Below are 22,755 nucleotides of genomic sequence, written 5' to 3' on the forward strand. Positions count from 1 at the left end.
ATTTAATTGACTGCTTCGACTGAAATTAGCAGCCCACAAAAGTGCCTGCAATTGTCAGCAGCTGACAAATATTGGCACTCCCATTAGACAGCCGGAAGGCATCTAACTGCTTCCCCTGCCAAACCAGGCAGGCAACCCCTTGAAGATTGTTCTGATTTTTTGACTGGCTTCTCGACAGGATTGCCCGACGACTGCTGCGCAATTTGCTGCGATTTGCAAGCGTCTTACAAGAGAAATTGTGCTGGGGGCTCGAGTTGTGCTAGTTGCCCTCGCTGGGGTTGTAAGTCGGACGAGCAATTAACTTTAGCATTGTTTGCGGCCTGCTCCCACTCAACAATTCACTCCGGGAGTGTAGTTCCTGGGGTCCCCAATGGTCATGAAGTTTCATTGAGCACCAATGGAGCGCAGCTGTCGAGATTTTTGTGGCAGCTAAGATTAGAGAGAACTATTGTGCATGATGCTATTATATAATTTATTTACTGCATACACAACTTCAGTCGCCAATTACTTGAATTTCTATTCGCACGTTGTCAAAGGGTCAAAGTCAATGTACACACACATAAACAAAAGTTTATCTTTTTGCAGTCTACATTTGGTCATTGCCTAATTGAAAATTCCAATTAAACGCGTCCACTTTTCACAGTTTTTCACTGGTGCTCTTTTTCCCAGCTGTCAGCCAAAGTATTTGCAATTAAATAAATGAAAATCTCTTTCTTTACTTTTTACTACCTATATGATATTTAGCTTTGGACAAACGAAAAACAAGTTAAATACGAGGGAAATTTTGGTACAGCAAACAGTTTACACGCATGTTGATCCTCTTTAACCAGATTTGAAACTTTTTTTCACCCTCAACTTTTCGCGCTTCTCGCGTATTTCGGCTAGGGTCTTCCGGGCATGTATTGCTAACTTTTGGCCCGTTTCCAGGTTCCATTTCAGCTCAAGCTTGAACTGTTCCCAGGCATTAGTCATGCTATACCACGTGTCTGTCATATACCTGGCCATGCCCGACTTATTCGTCTGTCTTAAGAGATCCGTGTAAACGTATGTATGCACTACGACCAAAGATAAGACTGTTACACAAAGCCAAAATTTTAAAGACATCCTTCATAAGTGATTAAATCGGAGTTCAATAGGAAAAAAATCTGCAGAAATTAAATTCTTATAAATACAAACACGTTCTTATAAAAACAAATACAAACACGAAATTTTCCAGGCTACTTGTACTCTTAGATTATCTCAGATTTCATTCCTAGCTATGGAGCTAACTGGAGTTCGACGCAAATCTATTACACTGATATGGATATGGCACTTTTATTTAACTTAGTAATTCTCAGAGACTATCGACTTTTGCTTTTTCTATGACTAAAAGGCTGCCTTTTTTATTTGATTGATTCCCAATCGATATTTGACCAACTCGTTGGTATTCATCTATTTTCAAGGACTAGTCAAAATTGTTAGCCGAAAAATCGAGAAATATCTCTCTTAAGCGCTCTTACTCCTGTTCAACTCTGATTGATTCAACATTTTTGATTTTATAATATATTCTATAGAGTTGCACAAGTCCAAAAAGGCGTGTGCACAATCGTCAGCCTGCTGAAAGTGAACATCTTATTGACTATTGGGGTTAAAATGACGCGAGCGCAAAGCGGACTAAGAAAATCGGCGCACAGAAAATAGAGCAAGCTTGTTTGAGCTATTAGCATATTATGTGTATATATGTATGTATATATTTGGCGATTATCTCTGCATACACAAGTTTGGGTGTGTGTTTTCTTAAGTGATATCTTGTGTGTATCTTGCTTGTGTGTGGCTAACTTCGAATGGCGCTCACACGAAAATTTGCTGTTGCTTATCGCGCATAAGATGAATTTATCTTGAGATCATCTGCTTGCTTTCCTTTTCTTTTAATAATTCTGCCAACGCCTATTGCCCGCTTGGCCCGATGGCGCTCTACGTTTACTTGACTATGTGGCCGTCATATTTAAAGACAAGCTTGATATTTATTATACAGCAGGTTTATTAAAGCCCATTCCTCAAGGGCACACAACCAGCAATTAACAAATGCAGCTATGCAGAGTCTTCAGCCTGCTGAAAGTGAAAATCATAGTGACTTTAGGGGTCAAACTAACTCCGAACTTATTTGCGCGAGCGCAAAGGGGATAACAAATTCGGCGCACAGAAAATAAAGCAAGACTTGTGCAGAGCTGTTAAGTGACATATGGTACGCATATACACATACGTACGCGCATATTTAGCGATTCTCTCTGCATATACATATGTACATGATTGGGTGTGTGTTTTCGCAGTTAATATCTATATAAGTATACATGTGTGTGGTTGCTTATGCGTTATCTACCTTGAATGGCGCTCACACGAATTTTTGTAGTTGTTTATTGCTCTAAAGAAGAATTTATCTTAAGATCATTCGCTTGCTTTCTGTGCGCCGAGAAATCATTGTGTATATATGTACGTATGTATTAGGCAAAGCGATAATAAAAATATATGTATGTATATGTATGAGCACAAAAATTTGAACTCTCCGATTGTCTTGATTTCATTGAACACTCGTCAATACATATCTCCTTAAAGTTATGAAAAGAGCTTCTATAATTGGGCGTCTCATGATTGGAGGTAAAACGCAACTCAGCTGCTATCGTCGTATTTAAAGCTCATGCTTTCTTTTAAGTAACAGTATTTAAACAAATTCCTAAGAAGGTCTCTATTAATAAACTAAATAGTCCACTCCTGGAATATACCTTTCCAGGCTCATAATATTTGACAAATATTTATTTGAATGAGAAGGCAAAGGTTAGATTCAATTATTTATTTCAATTAATTGTATAGACCCCAATTCCTTTAAGAGGTATTTCTTTTCATGATCAGGATTTATTATCTACTGATATGGTCATTTACATATTTAACACAGATTATATTATCACACAACTAGAAATTAACAAATTTCCTGCTGCAAGTGAAAATCATATTGACTACTGGGGTCAAAATAATATGAGCGAGCGTAAAGCGGACTAAAAAATCGGCGCACAGAGTATAGAGCAAGTCGTGTTTAGATCTGTTAGCAGCAAAAATTCGTGTGGATGTGATGCACAAGTAGATAATGCACTAGCACGCATATTCACATACGTACGTTTATATTTGGCGATTCTTTCTGCATACATATGTTTGGGTGTGTGTTTCCTCAAGTGATATCTACATATGTAGGTTTGTGTGTGGTCGCTTTTGCTTTATCTACCTTTGAATGGCGCTCACACGAATTTTTGTTGTTGCTTATCGCTTCAAAGAAGAACTTATCTGGAGATCATTTGCTTGCTGTCTTTTCTGTGCGCCGAGAAACTATTGTGCATATACATATGTATGTATTAGGCAAAGTAAAAATAAAAATTTGTATGAATGAATATGCGCAATGGTGCTGGACACAAGAACTGTAACTCTCATTTTGTTTTGGTTCCATTGAACACTCATCAATACATATCGCTTTTAAGTTATGAAAAGTGCGTCTCTGAAATTGTGCGTTTAGTGTTTGGAGGTAAAACTTTCAGCTTATTTATGTATGTGGCGATGCCTGCAATCGTCGTATCAAAAGCCAAGCTTTCTTTAAATTTATTTATTTTTACTTAAACAAATTCTTAAGGCAACTATTAAATAAGCTTAATAAAATATACAAATTGGGCGCTCCTAGAATATACACTTTCAGACTCCTTCAGGTCAGCAACTGCTATCATTTGACAAAATTTAATTTTAAGTATAAGGCAGTGGTTCTTATATTTACATATTTTACTTCAATTGTTTAAATAGACCCAACATTTACAAGAGTATATCTTTTCATGTTCGAGATTTACGTACCCGAGACATGGTCATTGGAATCTATTAAAAAATAATAATAATAATAGACCAGCAATTAACAAATTACTGCTGTGTAGATTGTTTAGCAAGCTGAAGGTAACATCATATTGACGACTGGGGTCAAACCAACGCGAGCGCAAAGCGCATGTAAAAAATCGGCGCACAGAATATAGAGCAAGCCTTGTCTCGAGCTGTTTGCAGCAAAAATTCGTGTATGTGATGCATAAGTAGATAATGCACCAGCAAGAATATACACAACATACGTACGTTCATATTTGGCAATTCTCTCTGCATACATAAGTTTGGGTGTTTGTTAACTCACGTGATATCTACATATGTATGTATGCTTGAGAGTGGGTTTTATTGCGTTATCTACCTTTGAATGAAGAAGAACTTATCTTCAGATCATTTGCTTGCTCCAATTTCTGTGCGCCGAAAAATCATTGTGTATATATGTATGTAGTAGGCTAAGCGAAAATAAATATATATATATGAACATATGTATGGGTATGCGCAATGGTGTCTGAGCACAGAGTCTGTTAGTCTTCTTTTGCCTTGGCCAAATTTAACATTCGTGAATACACATCGCCTTATAATAATTAATATGAAAACCATTAAGTTGAATGGTTGGAGATAAAACTGTTCCTTTACTTGACTACATGTGAGGCGCTGTGTGCTATTTGAGCCAAGTTTTCTTATAATTTAGCTACATTTTAATTTAATCAAACTCCTAAGAAGGCCACATTTAATACCTCCAGATTCATTGGAGACAGGAAATTCTAATTTTTGACACAATTTAATTTTAAGGTAAAGGCCGTGGGTTGCATTAAATTACAGAATCGTCAGCCTGCTTGAAAGGCATTGACTACAGGGATCAAATTAACAGAGTGTTAAATTGTGAGTGCATTGAGCAGAAGAATAAACCGGCGCACAGCAAATAAGCAAATGTCCAAAATTCGAGTGAGAACGATGAGACACATTGACCAGCATATACACCCGCACAAACAGATGTATGCGCTGAGAAGCGCTAAGGCCAGAGATAAGCAGTCACCTGTTTGTGTGTGTGCTCGCTGTCATTTATCTTCTTACGCTCATGCTCTCACGACTCTTTTTGGTGCTGATCGCTGATTGGTCCAATCAATAATTGCTTGCATTGAAGTTCTCGCCTGGTCGTTTGCGTGCTCTATTTTCTGAGCGCCGGTATTTTGGTCCGCTTTGGATCTGCACAGTTTTATTCTGCGTTAGTTTGGTCTCATTAGTCGATATGGCATGATGCTATGCTGTGAGTTACAGTATGTTAAACCTATTATTATTATATTAATATCAATAAACCAGCTACCGATAATTAATAACCTGTGCTAATGTGAATTCCACTACTGGGATCAAATTAACGTTGCGTGGGCGCGAGTCTGAGAGCGAAACGCGCATGTGCGCATACCTTGTACATATTCGGCGATGCCCTCTGCCTGTGCCGATTTGTGTGTACGCACCTATATATCCATGTGTGTGTGTGTGTGAGTGATTGCTTACACAAAACTAATTTGCGCGAGCAGACACACAGAGGAACAGAGAAATTAGAGCAAGCCTTGTGCTGCCCACAAAAATTCGGGAGAGCGCGACGCATATGTAGATAATGCACAAGCACGCATACATACACATACAACTGTACATTTTTGACGATTGCCTCTGCATGTTGTCTATTTGTGCATGTGTGTGATTGCTTGTAAGTTATCTACCTTTGAATGTCGCTCAATTCAGTTTCTTATCCACTTTTCGTCTGCGCAATAATTGCGCATAATTCTGTTTTAGTTAAATGCCGGCCGTCGTGTAGAGCTGTTTAAAAATATAAAAAGTGAAAATTCTCGGGTAAATACCGTCCGTATTTCTTATCGTATGCATTTTCGGAATCGTACGGAATGGGAGTTTTAATTGAAACTACAAAAAATCTTATTGTAAAGTTTGACAAAAATGTAATAAACATTTTAAGAGCCCGGTCGATTTGTAAGACATTCACAATCCTAAATAAAGGCTTTATCTTTTCAAAATCGGACTTAATTAAACCGATTTGTGAGAGCGCGATAACGCACTAGCAGTCATATATGTACATATGCATGCACATATTTGACGATTATCTCTGCATACTTATGTTTGGGTGTGTGTTTTCTCAAGTGATATCTACATATGTATGTATGCTTGTGCTAGTGTGTGACTGCTTGTAAGTTATCTACCTTTGAAACGCGCTCACTCGATTTAATGGTTTGCCTGCTCAATTTTCTGTGCGCCAATTTTTGTCCACTTTGCGTTCACTCAACATAATTCTCTATTAGTGTAATGCCCGTCGAGTAAAGCCGTTCAAAAATATTATGTGATTATTCTCGTTTTTGGACTCGTATCAATTTTCAAATTTTAGTCGGTCTTAAGGACACCAATTCCAAAAAGTATATCCTTCTGAAGTCGGACATAATTTAACCGATAGAAAGCCATTCAAAACTACCAAGCACTAATTATTCTTTATTTTGTTTTTTTTTTTTCAGCCAAATCTGCAATGGACCAAGAACACATTCAATATCGTTGGTAACGAGAAGATCTTGGTTATTTCGTTCTACATTTTGATAAAAATAGCAATGGTTACATTGTTATTGAAATCAACATTGTTAAGTGTTCCTTCTGTCAATTTTAACGACTCACAAATCCTATAAGGTACGGCTTTGTAATATCGGTGTGATATATTTTAGTTTGCAAAAACTTATTCATTTTTCATTTTGTCTTTCAGCCAATTCTGACACTCCCATGGACAGTAAAATATTCAGTATCGTTCGTACCTAGATGACATCTATCATTGGTTAATCCATACAATAAATAGAAATTTTAAAAAATGTTAATATGTTACCAAATCTCGACCTCGATTAAAGGCTTTCAAGAACCCTAAAAGGTATGTCTTTCCAAAATCGAACGTAATTTAACCAATGCGTTTTAGTTTGCACATACTAATATACTTTTCATTCTGTATTTTTCAGCCTAACTTGCCATGGACAACATATAATCAACAATTAATTATGTCGTTTTAAGATCGGCGGAAATTTGTCGGAAATCTTGTGCAGGTCGACTCTCTAAAAACAGCATATCTCCACGAGGAATTATTCCGGTTCCCAAGAGGAATTATGTCGTTTTAAAGCGACATAATTCCGCCGATCGAACATAATCGCCGCGAAGTTATTTGCATATAGAAATATTTAAGAATTTGGTTTTTAAATTTTGTTTACAATCAGGAAATAATCGCAAATGTTGGTACCTAGTTGACCTATATATCCTTGGTTATTCCATACCATGGATATAGTCCTAGCTAACCTAAAGGACCAAGTTCTTGCAAAATACGCAAGAACATGGTCCAAATGTATGTATGCTTTCGTTTTACAGCCGCCCCCAGCAACAGCCCCGCCCCCTGAATGGTTCCTAGTTGACAATTATATCCCTGGTTATACCATACCATCGATATAGTCCTTGGAAACCTAAAGTATCAGATCCCTGCAAAATGAGCGTTGGAATGGTCCAAAAACATGTTTGCTTTTTCTTACAGGAGCCTTTTTCATTAGCTGCTGTTTTACAGCCACCTTACAGCACTCCGTTTACATGATCTGTTACTTAAAAGAACTCATTTTAAATGAGTTACATTTTTTCCCTTAAGGCTATGCAATGCAATTTTTTGTTCGTAAAACTCGTCGACCTTCTGGGCATTTCTGTTCGCCTGGTATTTTTGGGAAATTTTAGCTCTATTGGGGACCGGCGATGAGGGTGCCCCTTTATACTACGTCATTTTTCGGCCGCAAAAATATTAAATGTCGACCTTCTGGTCATTTCTGTTCGCCTGGTATTTTGGTGAAATTTTTAGTACAAATTTGAGACCCAGCCGGTGGCTAGGGTGCCCCTTTTGGGTATGCAATGAAATTTTTCGGCAGCTAAAAAATATTTTTTGTCGACCTTCTGGGCGTTTCTGTTCGCCTGGTATTTTGGCAGATTTTTAGAAAAATCTCGCCAGCCAGCGGTTGTTAGCAGACTCCCCTGGCGGGTATGCAATGGATTTCTAAAAACCGTTGATTTTTGAATTTATGAATTAAAAAAGCAGGATTTTCATTTAAAATAATTTATTTATTTTGTTTAATTGTTTTTTATGCTAATTTTCTTAAATATTTCTCTTAAAAGTGTACAAAGCGAGCGTTAATTAAAATTTTTGCTTATTTGAACTTAAAATAGCTGTATCTGGCTTAATTAAAGTCTGATCCTGGAAAAATTAGCTTTGTCCCTCGTGGAGGTCCTTAGAATTCATTGTAGTCCTTAATTTGTCAATCTGAAAAGATAAAAACACATATAAATTAAACAAGGCAAAAAATGTAAAACACCATTTAATGTAAAGAAAAAAGGACATAACTCGGCCGTATCCTTGCAGATTTTCAAAGGACATGGTGCGTTAGGATCGTATAGACCCACTGCATCGATCTGCATCAAAAAAATACGGGGTCATCTAAGAATCATAGGACTTGTAAAATTTCAGTCGCGGAGCGCACGGAAATGGGCTGAACACATATCCTTAAATATGCCCAAACTGCAAGGACGATCTTAATGAAATTTGGCCAGGTGGTAGTCCTAGCTAATCCAATATTTTTGACACATGGCTTGCCAGGATACGCAAGGATATGGCCGAGCTATGGCTTAATTTTTGATTACAAAATTGTCCTTAACACTATTTTGTCTGAAGGACTTTCGTCCTTTGGGTGGTAAATTCTTAAATGGGAGGGCGAGGACTATCTGCTGGCCAAAAGACATTCCGATAGTCCTTCAAACAGCCAAGTTAGCCCAGATATTTTCGATTTTGGCCAATTTTGCGACTAAACCCTAGGAAAAATTTAGGTGAAATTTTTTGTTGAATCCTTGCAATCTTTGAATGCCAGACGATAGTCCTGCGCCCCGCGAGTTCAAAAGGGTATATCCTTCCGATATCTTTAAGGATTTGGCCGAGTTATGGCGATTTTGTTGTCCTTTGGTTAGTTTATGGTCCTTGTTCATACGATTTGTTTGACATAGGACTTGTCAGGATTCGCAAGGATACCGCCGAGTTATGGCTTTGTTAATTTACGAAAGACCTGTTCTCTTATCTAGGCTGTCCGAAGGACCTTCGTCCTTTTCATTGTACATTCTGAATCGGGGGGATGGGAACTATCGGCTGGCCAAAGGATATAATGATCCGCAAGGATACGCCCGATCTGTAGCCTTTTTTCTTTACAGATAAAAAATAATTTTTCGTCAGCTACTAGAAGGACTTTCGTCCTTTTTATTACATATTCTAAGTTGGGAGGACAAGGTCTGCATGTTGGCCATGGTACATAAGGATTGTGCTTGAAAAGCCAACATATGTCCGATTTGGCTATTAATATCCTTTTTGTAAATAAAGCTATATCTCGGAAACTATAATAACTATTTTTATGTGCTTTGGGCAAATTAAAGTCCTTGTCTATACGAGTTGTTTTACACAGGACTTCTTAGCATCCGCAATGATATGGCCGAGTTATGGATTTGTTAATTTACAAACGAATTGTACTCATAGCAAGTCTGAAGGACTTTCGTCCTTTTCATTGTATATTCTGAATCGGGGGAATGGGAACTTGGCCAAAGGTCATAATGATCTGCAAGGATACGCCCGATCTACGGCCCATCTTTCTATACAGCCAAAAATCTTTTTTCGTCAGCTCCTACAAGGACTTTCGTCCTTATTATTGCATATTCTAATTTGGCAGGGCAAGGACTACATGCCAAATTGTGCTTGAAAAAGCCAAGTTATATCCGATTTGGTATTTAATCGGGATTTTAATCGAATTAACAAAATTAAGGATGTCTTTTGTCCAAATCCTGACGCTATAAGTGCAAGTCGTTTGACACAGGACAGTTTGGGATCCGCTCGAATGTGACCGACTTACGACTTACTTAATGTCCTTTATCTTAGGTTGACAAAACAATGAGACTCATATATGACTTACCTAGCTGTGAATACCAGCAATTTAGAGGGCGTGGCAGAAGCAGAAGCGTAGTCCACAGCCCGTGGGCTAACATGCGCCAGAAGCTGCCAATACCATCGGGTCCTTTGGCCATAGCAGGCGGGAGAGAAAGACCACACAATCTGCTTCAGGCTATATATATACAATAGATCTTAATTGCACTGAGATCATTGGAAGGAATAAGCGGCACCTTCAAATTAGCAAAGCTGTTGTCCCAAATACGCCTGAAATTATTGGATGATGTAATACGAACAGAAATACCTTAAGTTTATAATCATACCTTATATTACAGCGAGCATTTTGATGTGGCGCTATTTCAGTTTACGTCAAAGATATCAGGCTTCCTGCTCTCCAGACGTTGAACGAAAGAACATTGTGCATCCACTTGGGCTTCGTCATGCGCAAACGTTATCTATATCCACGCAGCTGCTAGAACTACGAAGTCATTCGGCTCATTCAAAATAGCATATTACCCCGAAAATCGACAAATGTCGGTTTCATGGGGTAAAAACTTTTGAACTGACTTTGAACTGAAAATAGATATTATTCGATGTTTGGGAAAATAATTATTTATAGATTTTTGGGGGTATGACCCCTTAAAATCGACATCTTTAATATTTTTTAAATATCTCGAGTAAAAAAAACCGGTTTGGGAATATATGTAATAACTTTTTTTTGCTCTTATGGAACCCTACTTACTAATTTTAATGTTTACAAATGGTGTTGGTTTTTGGGTCCACATTTGGATGCTTGCTTGCTTTTTTTTTTTTTGATATCTGTGGACTCTTAAGGATCACTACTGTCGATTGGCATTCACAGAGTTTACAAATTCTAAACTTCGATGGAATTTGACAGAAATGACACCCCGTCCATTTCCAGCGACAGTTTGCTTGAGTTGCGCCAATCGAACTTCCCTACAGATCTGTGACCTGGTAAGTATCACAGATACTACTATATATTTCGATTGAAATAACAATACTTTCCTATTTGCACAGATGCCTTGAAGCTCCAAGTTTCTGTTGAACACCAGAGGACAGCACCCAATGTGCATGTTTCCCAACCGTTGCTTCTGCTCCTGATATGAAGTTTACCCAGTTGCTGTTCTTATACGCATATGATAATAAATATATTTTAAAATCAAAGAAACTTGTGTTATTGCTTGGCAGATGGGGTTTATACATAATTGTCCTCAAAAGCGTGGATTATATTTAAATATTTTCAAATGCTGAGATGCCAGCAAAATCAATAAGGTATATTCTTTTCATATCCTTCAACATATGGTCGGTGGTTCTGACTTTAAATGAAATGTTTCTTAGGCAAAAAAGCCATAACTTCGACATATCCTTTCAGATTTGTAAGGAAAATGGTGCGTTACGAGTCACTGTAACGATCTGCATTAAAAATTATGGGCTCATCTAAGAAGCTGGCACTAGTATTAGCCCTCTCCCATTGAGGGCATTTCAAAGCGCGTGGAGCCCAATAGAAAAGTTCATTGCAAAAACATTTTTGCCACATTAACGCTTGCACACGCCCGCGCCATTTTGTGCCGTGTGCACACACACACCCTCACAAGCACACACACACGCGAAACCTACACACATTAATAACTTTTTTATGGCGGTCACATAAAAACGCAACAAAACTCGCCGCCATATTGAAAGTATTTTTTTCCGGAAACAACTTTTGCTTGCTTTTGGTTGCATTTGTAGTTGATTCTGTACTTGTTATTGTATTTTCTGGCTGTTTTTGTTTTTGTTGCTTTTATTGTAGTTGTTAAATCGCACACGTGTTTTGTAAAACAACGCCATATCCTTCATATCCTTACCCACATGTCCCGCTGTGCGCGTGTTTACGTTGGCTGGCGTAGGGACGAGGGGAGGGGCATGCCTGGTTACCAAGCAGCGCAGATTTCTGGCCGTCGCTTTTAACTGCAATTTGTTGGTAAGGCGCTTAGGCCCCGCGATCCCCTCCCCTCCCCTCTCCCCACCACTCCGCAGCATTCAGCACGCACCGACAACATGCCCGTGCAGTAGTCCTGGATTTTATTTGCTCGCATGTGTTTCGCTGTGGTTTTTTTATAGTCGGAGTATTTAGAAAACAAGTGTAATCAAAATTATATGGGCGTGTGCTTTCTGGCCAGAGGTGTGTGTGTGGGTGTGTGTGGCAGCTAGTCTGCCCCACCCGCCACTCGTAAATTTCAACGCTTACGGCAATGTGGCTCAAGTGTGGATCGGAGTAGGTCGGGGCTTGCGCTTTTAGGGAAGGCTCTCTGTAGCTATAGCTGCGGGTGTTGGCAAGTTATGATTGAATTTGAAGCTGCTTTGTGGCCAGCGTTTTAAGTGTGTGCTTCGTGTGTGTTTCGAGAGTGTATATCTGCGCGGATGTGTGTGTGTGTGTGTGTGTGTGTGTGGGTTAGTTGGTTGTAATGAGAAAAGTTTTGGTCGACTAGCATGAGACAAGTGCTTATTGTCTGCAATGCAATTAGTTGAGGATGAACACCAAAACTGCCAGCCAACAACAAATTTAAAATTTTAATGAAGCAGTCCCAAATTCCTTAGATGCCATTCAAATAAAACAAGCCAGAACGCCGTAGTCGAGTGTGCTCGACTGCAAATCCCCTGTATCCCTCGGACAATTACTCAGATCATAAAATATGGCCCAAAGTGAATTGTAGAATGCTTATGCAGGTACTTCTAAATGCACACAAATAAAAACTAAAGTAAGAGTGCTCTAGTGGGGAGTGCCCGACTAAGGGATACCCTGAACCTTTTCTGCCAGCAACAAATGTTAAAGTTACTTGAGTTGCCTATGCTACTCAAAATGCCTTATGTCAAAGTTGGTGACTCTAGCTCTATCTAAAAGATTTGCTCAACTAACCGGATTTTGATTATCGATTGCTTGGAATCGAGACAAGTAATCGATTATCGGAAGCAAACTCGTACTGCCCGGACACTAGAAGGACCTAACTCTAAGATACATTCGAATGGACACGCAATTAGGCAGACGGACATGGCTAGATCAACTCGCCTGTTGATGTTGATACATTTGTAACCATTTATAAAAGGGCTCAAGGAATAAAAATGAGTATTCTTCAATATATAGTATATATAATAATATGGTATAGTAGCATATATATGTCAATGTTTTTGTAGTTTTTGCAGCTTCCAGACGGACAGACGGACAGACATGGTTCAGTCTACGTACTGAATAAAAATATTTATATACTTAATGGAGCCGAACATGCGTCCTTCTGTCTTTTACATACATAAGCACAAAACTAGTATACCCTTTGTTTTATACCCATTTTCACTGGGTACAGGGTATAAATATCACTGTAATCTTTGGCTAGATTTAAATGATGCATAACATAATATATAACATATAACCTACAGCTATTTTGGCGATCGAATTCCGCGTCTTGTTGTATCTTAAATAAAATTTTTAGCAAAATCAAAATGAAATGCATTTCACATTCAGTCTTTAACAATAAAATAAAGTTTTATTTGTTCATATTGGTTTTGTTTTTGTTTTCTTGCCATTGTTATTTAAATATGTATACACATTTATAATTGTTTGTTCGGTTTATATTTTATGCACGTAGTTTTTTTGTTTTCTATTTTACAGCGACTTTCATAATTGAATAAATTGCATTTGCATCTTACGCTTCAATTGTTCACTTAAATGCTACTTGAATATTTGGACTCTAATTACCAAAATTAGTACTGAAATTGTACAATAGTTAATTAAATGCGCAATAAAACAAATGCTCAACAGTGGCTAATTGGGGGATACCCGCGTTAACAAATACATATTTAAATGGCAGTTTTTCAATTTGTAGTTCGTTATTTAATCGCTTTCTTAGTCAATTAATTAGTTTTGCAATATTTTTAGGGGCCAGTTGGGTGAGCTCTTAAGTGTTATGACTACAACGTCATTAAAAATTTAATAAAAAAAAACGCGTTTGGCTTTAAATATTAATTAGTTTAACAAATCATTACATTAATATACAATTAAGGGTTACGCTAAGAGTTTAGCACATGGAGGACATTTATTGCTACATAATACAGTTATATATATTAATATATATAGTAAGTAGTTTCCTTTTTCACACATATGAATGATTAATATTTTTTTTGTGTGTATTTCTATATGCAGCATTTTTTTTATATTTTACATTTAGCTTTAAATTAAGTTTTAAGCGTGTTTTTTTTTAATTTTTACGTTTTTTGCTGTTTTTTTTTCTTTTCAAATTTTACTTTTATTTTTTTACGAACATGTTCTTAACATATTTCGGATGTGAAATTTGGCTACAGTTGGGATAGAATCTGGCTTGGAAATGTCGCTTGCGGGTGTCATAAATAAATAAATGTGAACTTAATGTGAAGAATCTTCTAATTGATTTCTATGGAAATTGTGACCAACTGTTGCCTAAAGAAATGTTCTCAGCGAGGCTGCCAAATCTCACACCAGTTCTTAAATATTCTAAAAGAGCTTAGACACACATATATACGTGCTTATACGTATGTGTATATGTATGCTTAATTAACTGTAGGGCACATTTAAAGCTTTCACAAATAAAATTGATCAAAAACCTACTTAAATGCAAACTTATTCGAATTGAATGCGTCTGTGGAAAGGAGTCAAGCTAATGAATGGAGGAAACTCTTGTAAAATTCGTATACCATTTGCAGCAAAGGAAACGGAAGCGTGAGAAATGGAAGTGGATGAGTCAATAATAACTAGGATACTTGAGTACTAGGAAGTAAGACATACTAAAGATACACTTACCAATTAAAATGTTCAACTTATTCGCATAGTTTTGGTTCAACAGGAAAGCCACTAGTTGCGCAATCCCTCAGCTTTCATATCTATATATATGTATGTATAGCTAAAATATTAAACAATAGTTTAGGGTCAACTTTTGATTTGCTTGCGGGGGTGCAGGTGCAGGGGCGGGTGCGGGTGCGCGTGCGGGGTAGAGATGAACTTTATACAAATCTGCATGAGGCTAAGCTACGACTACATCTGCGCTCTTATGTTCAGGGTGGCTCGCTTGTGGCAGGGTGGACTCTAGTATTTACGTGCTAAACGCTAAGTAACTCTCGTTAGCCGCTATGTCAGCCCCCGCCGCCGCCGTCTCATACTAGACATACGCTTGGGCCCGTGTGCGCGGCTCCTTGCCCTGGAGCCGTTCCACAAAGTTTCGCCAGCTGACCATGGTCTTGCTGGAGTACAGCCACACGCTGGACGTCACGCCCACCAGCATGGAGCACAGATACTTGACCATATAGATCTGGAATATCGGACGCGCCTCTGGCGTGCCCGGCGGCCGGGCAGCCGGACAGGGTATGGAGAATGGCTTGCATATGTCGCGATGCCACTGAATCATCCACTCGTCAAAGTTGTAGTACTCGTAGAACAGGCAGCCCAGCAGCCCCAGGGCGGGCAGTATGAACAGGCCCGAGAAGAAGCCGATGCGCAGCATCAGGCGCTCCAGCTTATCCGTACGCTTGCCATCCGTCTTCATCACGGTGCGTATGCGAAAGAGCGAGATGAAACCGGCCAGCAGAAAGAGAGCGCCGATCGAGAGATAAATGCACAGCGGCAATATGAGAAAGCCGCCCAGCGAATGCGTGTCCAGCTGGCCCACAAAGCACACGCCCGAGAGGATGTCACCTGCGGAAAAACGAAAAAGAGAGAGGAAATGTTTATATAAGTTGCATGATAGAGAGCGTGTTTGTATTCTTGGATTAAATATCAGCTAATGTAAACATGCTGTCATTGATTATTTTGTAAACTTTAAAATGGGAATCTCTCCTCAATCATGTCTGTCACAGAGCTTACTCTTCGAACATGGGCGAACAGAAATCAGAGCGAATCCAGTATTCCTTTTCGGGACAATCTCACATCTAATTGCACCCATGATCATCGGAAGCAATAGTTAATATAAGAAACATGCATGCTCAGCTTCGCTGAGCTAAGATCTTGCACATTAAAGGGTAAATAAATTATTGGACTTTAAAATAAGTTGTTGGCTCTCTACACATTCGAGCTTTATAATAAAGATCTAAAGAGAGAAGTATAATATATTAAATGGAGACACTTCATTACACGACTTAAGCATCCACAAATAATTTACAATTGTCACAAGTTGAAGCTATTTTTGCTACCCAAATTGAAGCACATTCCTGCTGCACTTGCTCAGTGAAAAGTTATCCAGAATGTGGCAGCTTAAGTTTGCCGCAGTCAAAAGTTTGCTGTATAAATATTGTAGAAATTATACAAGTTGCATGTTGCACAGCATTTGCCTAAGTCGAGTTGCAGTATAAATGTGACAATTAATGTCTACATCTGGCGAAATGCAGCGCAAATATTTGTGGCAAATACCCGGTTTAATGCCAATAGTAGCGTCATTTATGGCACAGATAGAGAGTGACAGTGCGGCGGGCAGGGAGGAGGCAGGGGGAGGGGGGAAGACAAAGATAAACAATGCTTAATTTAACTTTTACCTTTCGGGTAAATATTTACACAACGATTGCTTAAACAGCCACAGTGGAACGAAGTCGTCTCTTTTATCAAATACTCGCATACACACACACACACACACACGCACACATAAGCACACACATTGGTTCAAAGTCAATGTGCCGACGCTTGTTTAAACAATTTACAAGCAGTTGCCCCCCCACTGATTCCCCCTGCCCCATGTTGTTGTTGTTGTTGTTGTTGCTGTTGTCGCCATCCATTGACACCGCAATGAAACGAAGTGAGCGATTGATGGTCGGAGTTGGCTGGAGTCGGAGCTGGAACTTGTTCGCTTGCACTGCTCATTAGCGCTATTTATAGACATGTTACGGGTTAGGCTAACCCGCCCGATTTAGCCAGCTCCTCTGCTCATAAATTATCGATTAGCTGTTGCAGCTGCCCCGCGCTCTCCACCACACTCACCCCCCCCCCCCTCTTCCTCTTGTATGACATGCTAATTCAGTTTTCACTTTGAGTTTTTTTTAGCTCTGGAAACTTGGCGCGTTTGCCAGCCGCTTGCCGCAAATTTGTTCCGCCTGATTGACTTGTGGATACTTTCAATTAATTTGCATGGCCTGTTTACCCACTTGAAGGTGTAATTCACCTATTTGACTTTGTAATTAACAAAGCTTAACCAGCTATTTAGTTGCGGCTGCCTTAATGAACCACGAAAACAAGGAAAATATTGGGCAAATTATAAAAGTGCGTTAAGCGGACTTAAGATAAGTCATAAAATTAATCTGGGGAATATATGTATATAAGCTTGTGGCTCCGCGCTGTTTCCTTAAAATTATTACGTAAATAAAAGAGCCCGATTTATATTTTACAAGAAGAAAATTCAATGCTTAAAGATAAATCGGATATAATATTTTGTACATATAATGCCAGAGCTTCCTTTTCAGCCAACAGATGGCGCCGCTGGGTGCTTCAATTTGTTGCAACCGTTTATATCTGGAAATATAATTCCCAGCCATAAAAGTCATTTGAGCTGCAGTTCTTTAGCAAATTAAGCGCAACGAAATTTATAAGCGCCTGGAAAATGCAGATAAACGAATACAATAAATAACTGCGGCGAATTGGAGTGGGGAGGAGGCTTTGCCACAGCGGGGAGCCAGTTCTAGGTATGCCGCTTAAATGGGCGGTAAGCTGGCACGAGCAGGAGGCGGGGAGGAGGAGGAGCAGCAGCAGCAGTTGGACATCAAAGCGCGCCAATTGAATTGAAAACTAAAACCGAACGCGTTCCACGTCCCACGTATTAAGCGATTTCCGCCACTGGAAACTGAAAATAAATCAGAGATCCCAGAGAGAGAAAGAGAGAGGGGAAGAGAGCGAGAGAAAGAGAGCGAAATTTTGCAGCCACAAACGGAATACGAATGCCACCTGCCGATGGAACGGCTACCGCCCGGTTTGAGCCTCGATATTGATCTTAATTTGCGGCAGAAGAGCAAAAGACAGCAATGATATATCAGAGCGTCAGTTAGCCAGATAGTCAGAGCGTCAGAGTCTAGGGCGAAATGAAATGATATTGAAAGGAAACCAGTCCCTGGGCTTGGTATTGGATCGCAAATCGGGATGCAAGAATTGAGAATCTCGAATCAGGAATCGGGAATCGGGGGTTTGGGGATCGCACTATTGATAAATAAAGAGCAGACAATTTGCTGTTGACGATGTGGAACCAGTTCCCGTCTGGCGAGTCCTTTCAAAGCAAACCCGTTCCGAGTGCCAACCTTTTGCTGGCCATTTTGGAAAATTGCATTTTGCAGTCAGCCAAGTTGACAAGAGAGGCGAAGGAGAAGTCGGTTGCTGCAGTTGCTGCTGTGACAATTCACTGCTGTCAGTACTGCAGCAACACCAACAACAACAACAGCAACAACAACAACAACGACAACAACAACAACGACAAAGCATGTCAATTGTTTTGTATGGCATGAGGAATGCGTGTTGGGAACGGGTTGGGCCTGCGCCTGCGCCTGCATCTGGGTTCAGGTTCAGGTTCGGGATGTTGCGTTGACTTTTGTCCGTCCGTTTGTCTGGCCGTCTTTTGAGTCATTTGGGGCCTCGCATGTTGATGAAGTGCAGACAGAAAAATTCCATTTTTAGTCATGCCATTGCATTTGATTATAAACCAAACCAAACCAAACAGAAAACAAAAAAAATAAAATGAGAAAAAGTTTTTGCCAGCACACATTGAAGAAGCAGCAGCTGCAGCAGTTGCTCTGTGTTTCTGCTGCCTGCGGCAAGTGGGAACAAGTTTCGTGTTGAAACATCCACTCAAAAGGTGTTAATCTGTTGGCCAAATAACGAGTACGCATACTCAGCTCTCGGCTCTTGAGCAGGTGAGAGAAATGAACAAAGGCAGCGCCTTCAACAGACCTGCTGTTGAAACTAGCAAACACATCATGAGGCTGACTTTGACGTTGGGCCTCGAATGAGGTGTCACTGGCCAACAAAAGCATGCTTTGTCTAGCTACAATTTAAAGGTGCTAAAACCAAGAGCAATTTAATTCATGAGACAATTTTTCAGACTAGCTGCACTAGTAGCAAAAAAATGGGAGGAGCCAAACAAAAATAATGTTAATTTTCTCATGCGTGGTTAGATAAATACAACTGACGATGAATAGTGAAAAATTCCTAAGCTTAACAATTAAACTCAAAAAGTCTCATTAAAGCTTTTTCTAATAAGCTGCCTTAAGACAACGCATGGCTGACGTATTAAGGAGGTTTCAATGCTAATTCTAAATAAGTATTAGTCTTTCCACAAATAATAATGTAATGTGGTTAAAATAGCCTGTTCAGCTAAATAGTTAAATAGGCTGTTCAGCTGAAACTAAGCTATGTTTAGAGCTAGAATCGCGTATTAATGAGCTTTTAAAGCTCTTTCTAAATGCATATTAATCTTTTCACAAAATTATTAATACAGCATTCTTCTCATGTTGATAAATCCAAAGCTTAACATGTAAATTAAATAAGTTTGATTGAAGCTTGTCCTATTCAGCTGAAACAAGACAAAGCTTAGAGCAAGAGTGGTGAATTTAAAAGCTTTTTATAAACTGTTATCAACCTTTTTAAAAAATGCTAAATACAGCTTTTTCTCATGTTTAAAAATCTTAAGCCTTACATGTAATAAAAATCTCATGAAAGCTTATTTTATTTAGCTGAAACTAGACAAACTTAGAGCTAGAGGCGTATAAATGAGCTTTTAAAGATCCTTCTAATTATTATTGGCTTTAATATATTCACAAAATTATTATCAAAAAGTTTCGTTCTAATGTGCTTTGAAAGCTTTTCCCCTTAAAGTTACAATTCATAAACAGTTAATCCAAAAAGCGAACAGTTATAAGAGACCGACCTGATATGATTCAGTCCAATAAGACTGCTGTTAAGAAGAGTTTGTACTTTTAAAACATTTCGATGACACGTTGCCCTGTTTCGCTATCGGAATAGTACCTGGGAGACGATTTATGACACTGCTGTCAAAATGTTTATCTTACACTCGAACAGCGTACCTCAAATGATAAAAGATAATGCGGCAAATAAACTTTATGACGACTGATGGAATGCTCGTTATTAAAACAAATACGTGAAGGGGTTAATAAACCAACGGCTTCAACTAGAATCAACTAAAGTTTTCCAACCGAAATAGAATAAATTGTCAAATGAAAAGCAAAGGGAGCCAAAGGCAACATAAGCAGCTTGACAATTGTTTTATAATTATTCTTTTATGCTGGCACACAGAGCAGAGAGTGAGACTGAGACTGAGAGAGAGAGTGAGAGAGAGGGAGAGCGAACGATTGAAACAGCAAGTAAAATAAAAGGAAAATTGCTTAATTTATGTGTCACTTATCTAAATGGAGCAGAGCTGCCAAGCAAACAGAAACTTGAAACAGAGACAGAGTCGAGACAGCGACAGAGACAGAAGCAGAGATAGAGACAGAAACCAACCTAATGAGTGTCTCTTTATATTATTTTTATAAAGCCAAAGCGATAAGCGACTGACAGCAGCTGAATTTTTAGAGGCAGGGGCTTACAAGGGTAAGGAGAGGGGGGGGGGGGGGCGGCGTCTAGTATAGGGTTGCCCGGTTGACTTTCGTTGTCTTGTGAAGCAGTAATTAAAATCTGTTGGAAAGGGGAGTCGGGCAGCCGTCAAGCCAGAGCTACAACTGGCGACAATAATCGCGGCGACAACTCCAAAGCGAGAGAAACAACATGCGATTAAATTTAAATGACAGTTGACAGTTTCATCAGGCGTGTGCAGCAGACTTAACGTGAACATACAAAGGTATAGGTATAGCCATAGCTATAGCTATATAGATGTGTGTATGTAGATATGGGCACAGACTGTACATGGTCGCAAAAACAGGATATTCGCCAGGTGAGCAGCAGGTGAAATGTCATGTCTGGGGATTGCTCTTCGCAACGAGAGAGAGCGAGAGAGAGGAAGAGCGATAGGAGCAGCTGCTGAAAATTGTGAAACAGATTAAAATGGTCGAAGGGGGAGGGTAGGGCGTCAAGCTGGCAGGATGTGTGCAGGCGAAATTGATAATAAACTTAGCCATGGGCGGGCATTTTGCTCTAAAAATGAAAAAAATCTCTTTAAAATCCAGTTCATAAACTTAATAGAGAGGCAGCTTTTCATTGAGTGAGTGCTTTGAAAAGGTTCAATTTTCATTACAATCTATTTGATTTTTATACAAGCGCATAGGAAAAATTTGAGATTTACAATAATTGACTATCGATATTTAATATGAATTGATTATTGTAGGCATATGCTGCATTTCAATTCGATAATTACAAGTGGAACGGAAAATGTATCTGCCTAGTTTAATCGCCAGCAAATACATACATCTATATCTATATGTATACATATATTCTAGGAACGTGTTCGTTAACGTGCACAAGGACTCTCAGCCTCTTTTAGCCTATAATCATTCAGTCACCTTCTTTGGCCTAAGTCTTTATCTACACTGTTGGCGACACGTTCTTTCAACAGTTCCATATGCTCCAAAGTACCACAAATGTTCCCAACCGCCACTTAATGCGCCCTCTTGTGGCCCCGTGTGCACCTCTCAGCTGACAAGGACAACCCCGCATAGTTGCATTTTGAACTTTGGCAGCCATTTTACAACTGTGCTAGTGTGCGTGCCTATGTGTGCGACTGTGTGTGTGACTGTGTTTGTGTCCTTGTTTCTACATGCAAATTGAAATTGTTTGCATTGTCTGCGCCTGCCCCCAGTATCTAACCTCGATGGCAGCTGCTACTCCTGTTGTTGTCGTTGTTGTTGCTGTTGCTGTCGACACGTAATATAAATTCTTAACAAATTTTAGGCATGTCTCTGCCTCTGCCACCCCTACCATAACCCTGTCCGCCCCTCCCCCCACACCCGCCCACCACATCATTCACGTCCCGTGGGTCTGTGTTTAATTTTCAAATATTTGCAGCAAATAATCGCAAATGCGTTGACAACAACACTCAACTTAAATACACAACAACGCCACAATGCCCCCCGCCGCCCCGCCCCGCCCCTTCGCCACCAGCCAGCGCATATGCTTACCTAGCAGCACACACACAATGGCTGACACGCCCTCTTGGCGCCCGCATGCCACATTGCCCACTTTTACTAAATAAAATGTGCCACAAAATGACATTTAATTGTTTTAAAGTTTTCTGTAGTATTTTTTTTTTACTTTTTCGTGGTGTCAAGTGATGGGGCCCGGTCGGCAGCGGAGAGGGGCGGGGGCGGTAGAAGTCAACGCTAATGAAACTTGTCGCGTGTGCGGATTTCATGTTGTTATTGTTGCTGCTGCGTTTTTTTTGCTGCTGCTGCTGCTGCCTCCATTTTCCATTTCTGCGCATTTCCATATTTAATTGCGCATCTTGATAAACCTCGCCTCTGTTTTATGCCCCTCACCGCCCGCACTCCCCCCTCCCCCCTTTATAGTTGTAGTTTTTGCCATTGTTATTCATTAGCTGTTGTTGCTCTTGTTGTTGTTGTTGTTGTCTCTGCTGCTGTTGACCTCAATTTTTATTGCCTGCCACGTTTTTAATGTCGCGTGTCGCAAATATTCGTTTTGTATTTTTTTTTATGTTGCTGTTTTTGTCACTTGTGCAACAGTTTGTTGAACTCTTGATTGGGCCAAGTGCTTTTTAGAATTGACAACGCAACGCGAAGTGGCACAATTAAGTGGCACAGATAAGTGAAGACCTGAATTTGTTGATGCACTTATGCGATAGCAGATGTCGTCTTAATTGATGCGAAAAATATGGCATCATCCGCAGGATTAACTATTTCCTGGCACTTAAATTGAATCTCTTCTATAA

At 39.5% G+C, this 22,755-nt stretch overlaps 1 protein-coding gene and 5 long non-coding RNA genes across 6 annotated transcripts in view; 2 read left to right on the top strand and 4 right to left on the bottom strand.

The window, feature by feature from the left end:
• Window positions 1-696: 696 nt before the first annotated feature.
• On the bottom strand, window positions 697-1,337 carry LOC135433316 (uncharacterized). The gene is made up of 2 exons (XR_010437080.1): window positions 1,203-1,337; window positions 697-1,145 (listed from the first exon to the last, which is right to left on the bottom strand). It is a non-coding gene; the product is annotated as an uncharacterized LOC135433316 (long non-coding RNA).
• Window positions 1,338-5,108: 3,771 nt separating this feature from the next.
• Window positions 5,109-6,380, bottom strand: LOC135433315 (uncharacterized). Its single transcript, XR_010437079.1, has 3 exons — window positions 6,093-6,380; window positions 5,601-5,697; window positions 5,109-5,144 (listed from the first exon to the last, which is right to left on the bottom strand). It is a non-coding gene; the product is annotated as an uncharacterized LOC135433315 (long non-coding RNA).
• Window positions 6,381-6,406: 26 nt separating this feature from the next.
• Window positions 6,407-8,441, top strand: LOC135433318 (uncharacterized). Its single transcript, XR_010437082.1, has 3 exons — window positions 6,407-6,564; window positions 6,638-6,796; window positions 6,882-8,441. It is a non-coding gene; the product is annotated as an uncharacterized LOC135433318 (long non-coding RNA).
• Window positions 8,018-10,458, bottom strand: LOC135433317 (uncharacterized). Its single transcript, XR_010437081.1, has 3 exons — window positions 10,192-10,458; window positions 9,894-10,135; window positions 8,018-8,209 (listed from the first exon to the last, which is right to left on the bottom strand). It is a non-coding gene; the product is annotated as an uncharacterized LOC135433317 (long non-coding RNA).
• Window positions 10,459-10,702: 244 nt separating this feature from the next.
• On the top strand, window positions 10,703-11,057 carry LOC135433241 (uncharacterized). Its single transcript, XR_010437043.1, has 2 exons — window positions 10,703-10,843; window positions 10,907-11,057. It is a non-coding gene; the product is annotated as an uncharacterized LOC135433241 (long non-coding RNA).
• A 2,416-nt stretch (window positions 11,058-13,473) lies between these two features.
• The window catches only part of fz (frizzled), a 102,534-nt gene continuing 93,252 nt past the window's right edge, over window positions 13,474-22,755 (bottom strand). The window contains exon 5 of the mRNA XM_064689063.1: window positions 13,474-15,587. Within this exon, the coding sequence (XP_064545133.1) occupies window positions 15,055-15,587 (533 nt within the window). The 3' untranslated portion in view covers window positions 13,474-15,054. The remainder of the gene's footprint in view (window positions 15,588-22,755) is intronic.

Source organism: Drosophila montana, unplaced genomic scaffold, assembly GCF_035044405.1.
Source record: "Drosophila montana isolate Dmon_TW-CO22-7 unplaced genomic scaffold, ASM3504440v1 contig_3217_1, whole genome shotgun sequence".
Lineage (NCBI taxonomy): Eukaryota > Metazoa > Arthropoda > Insecta > Diptera > Drosophilidae > Drosophila > Drosophila montana.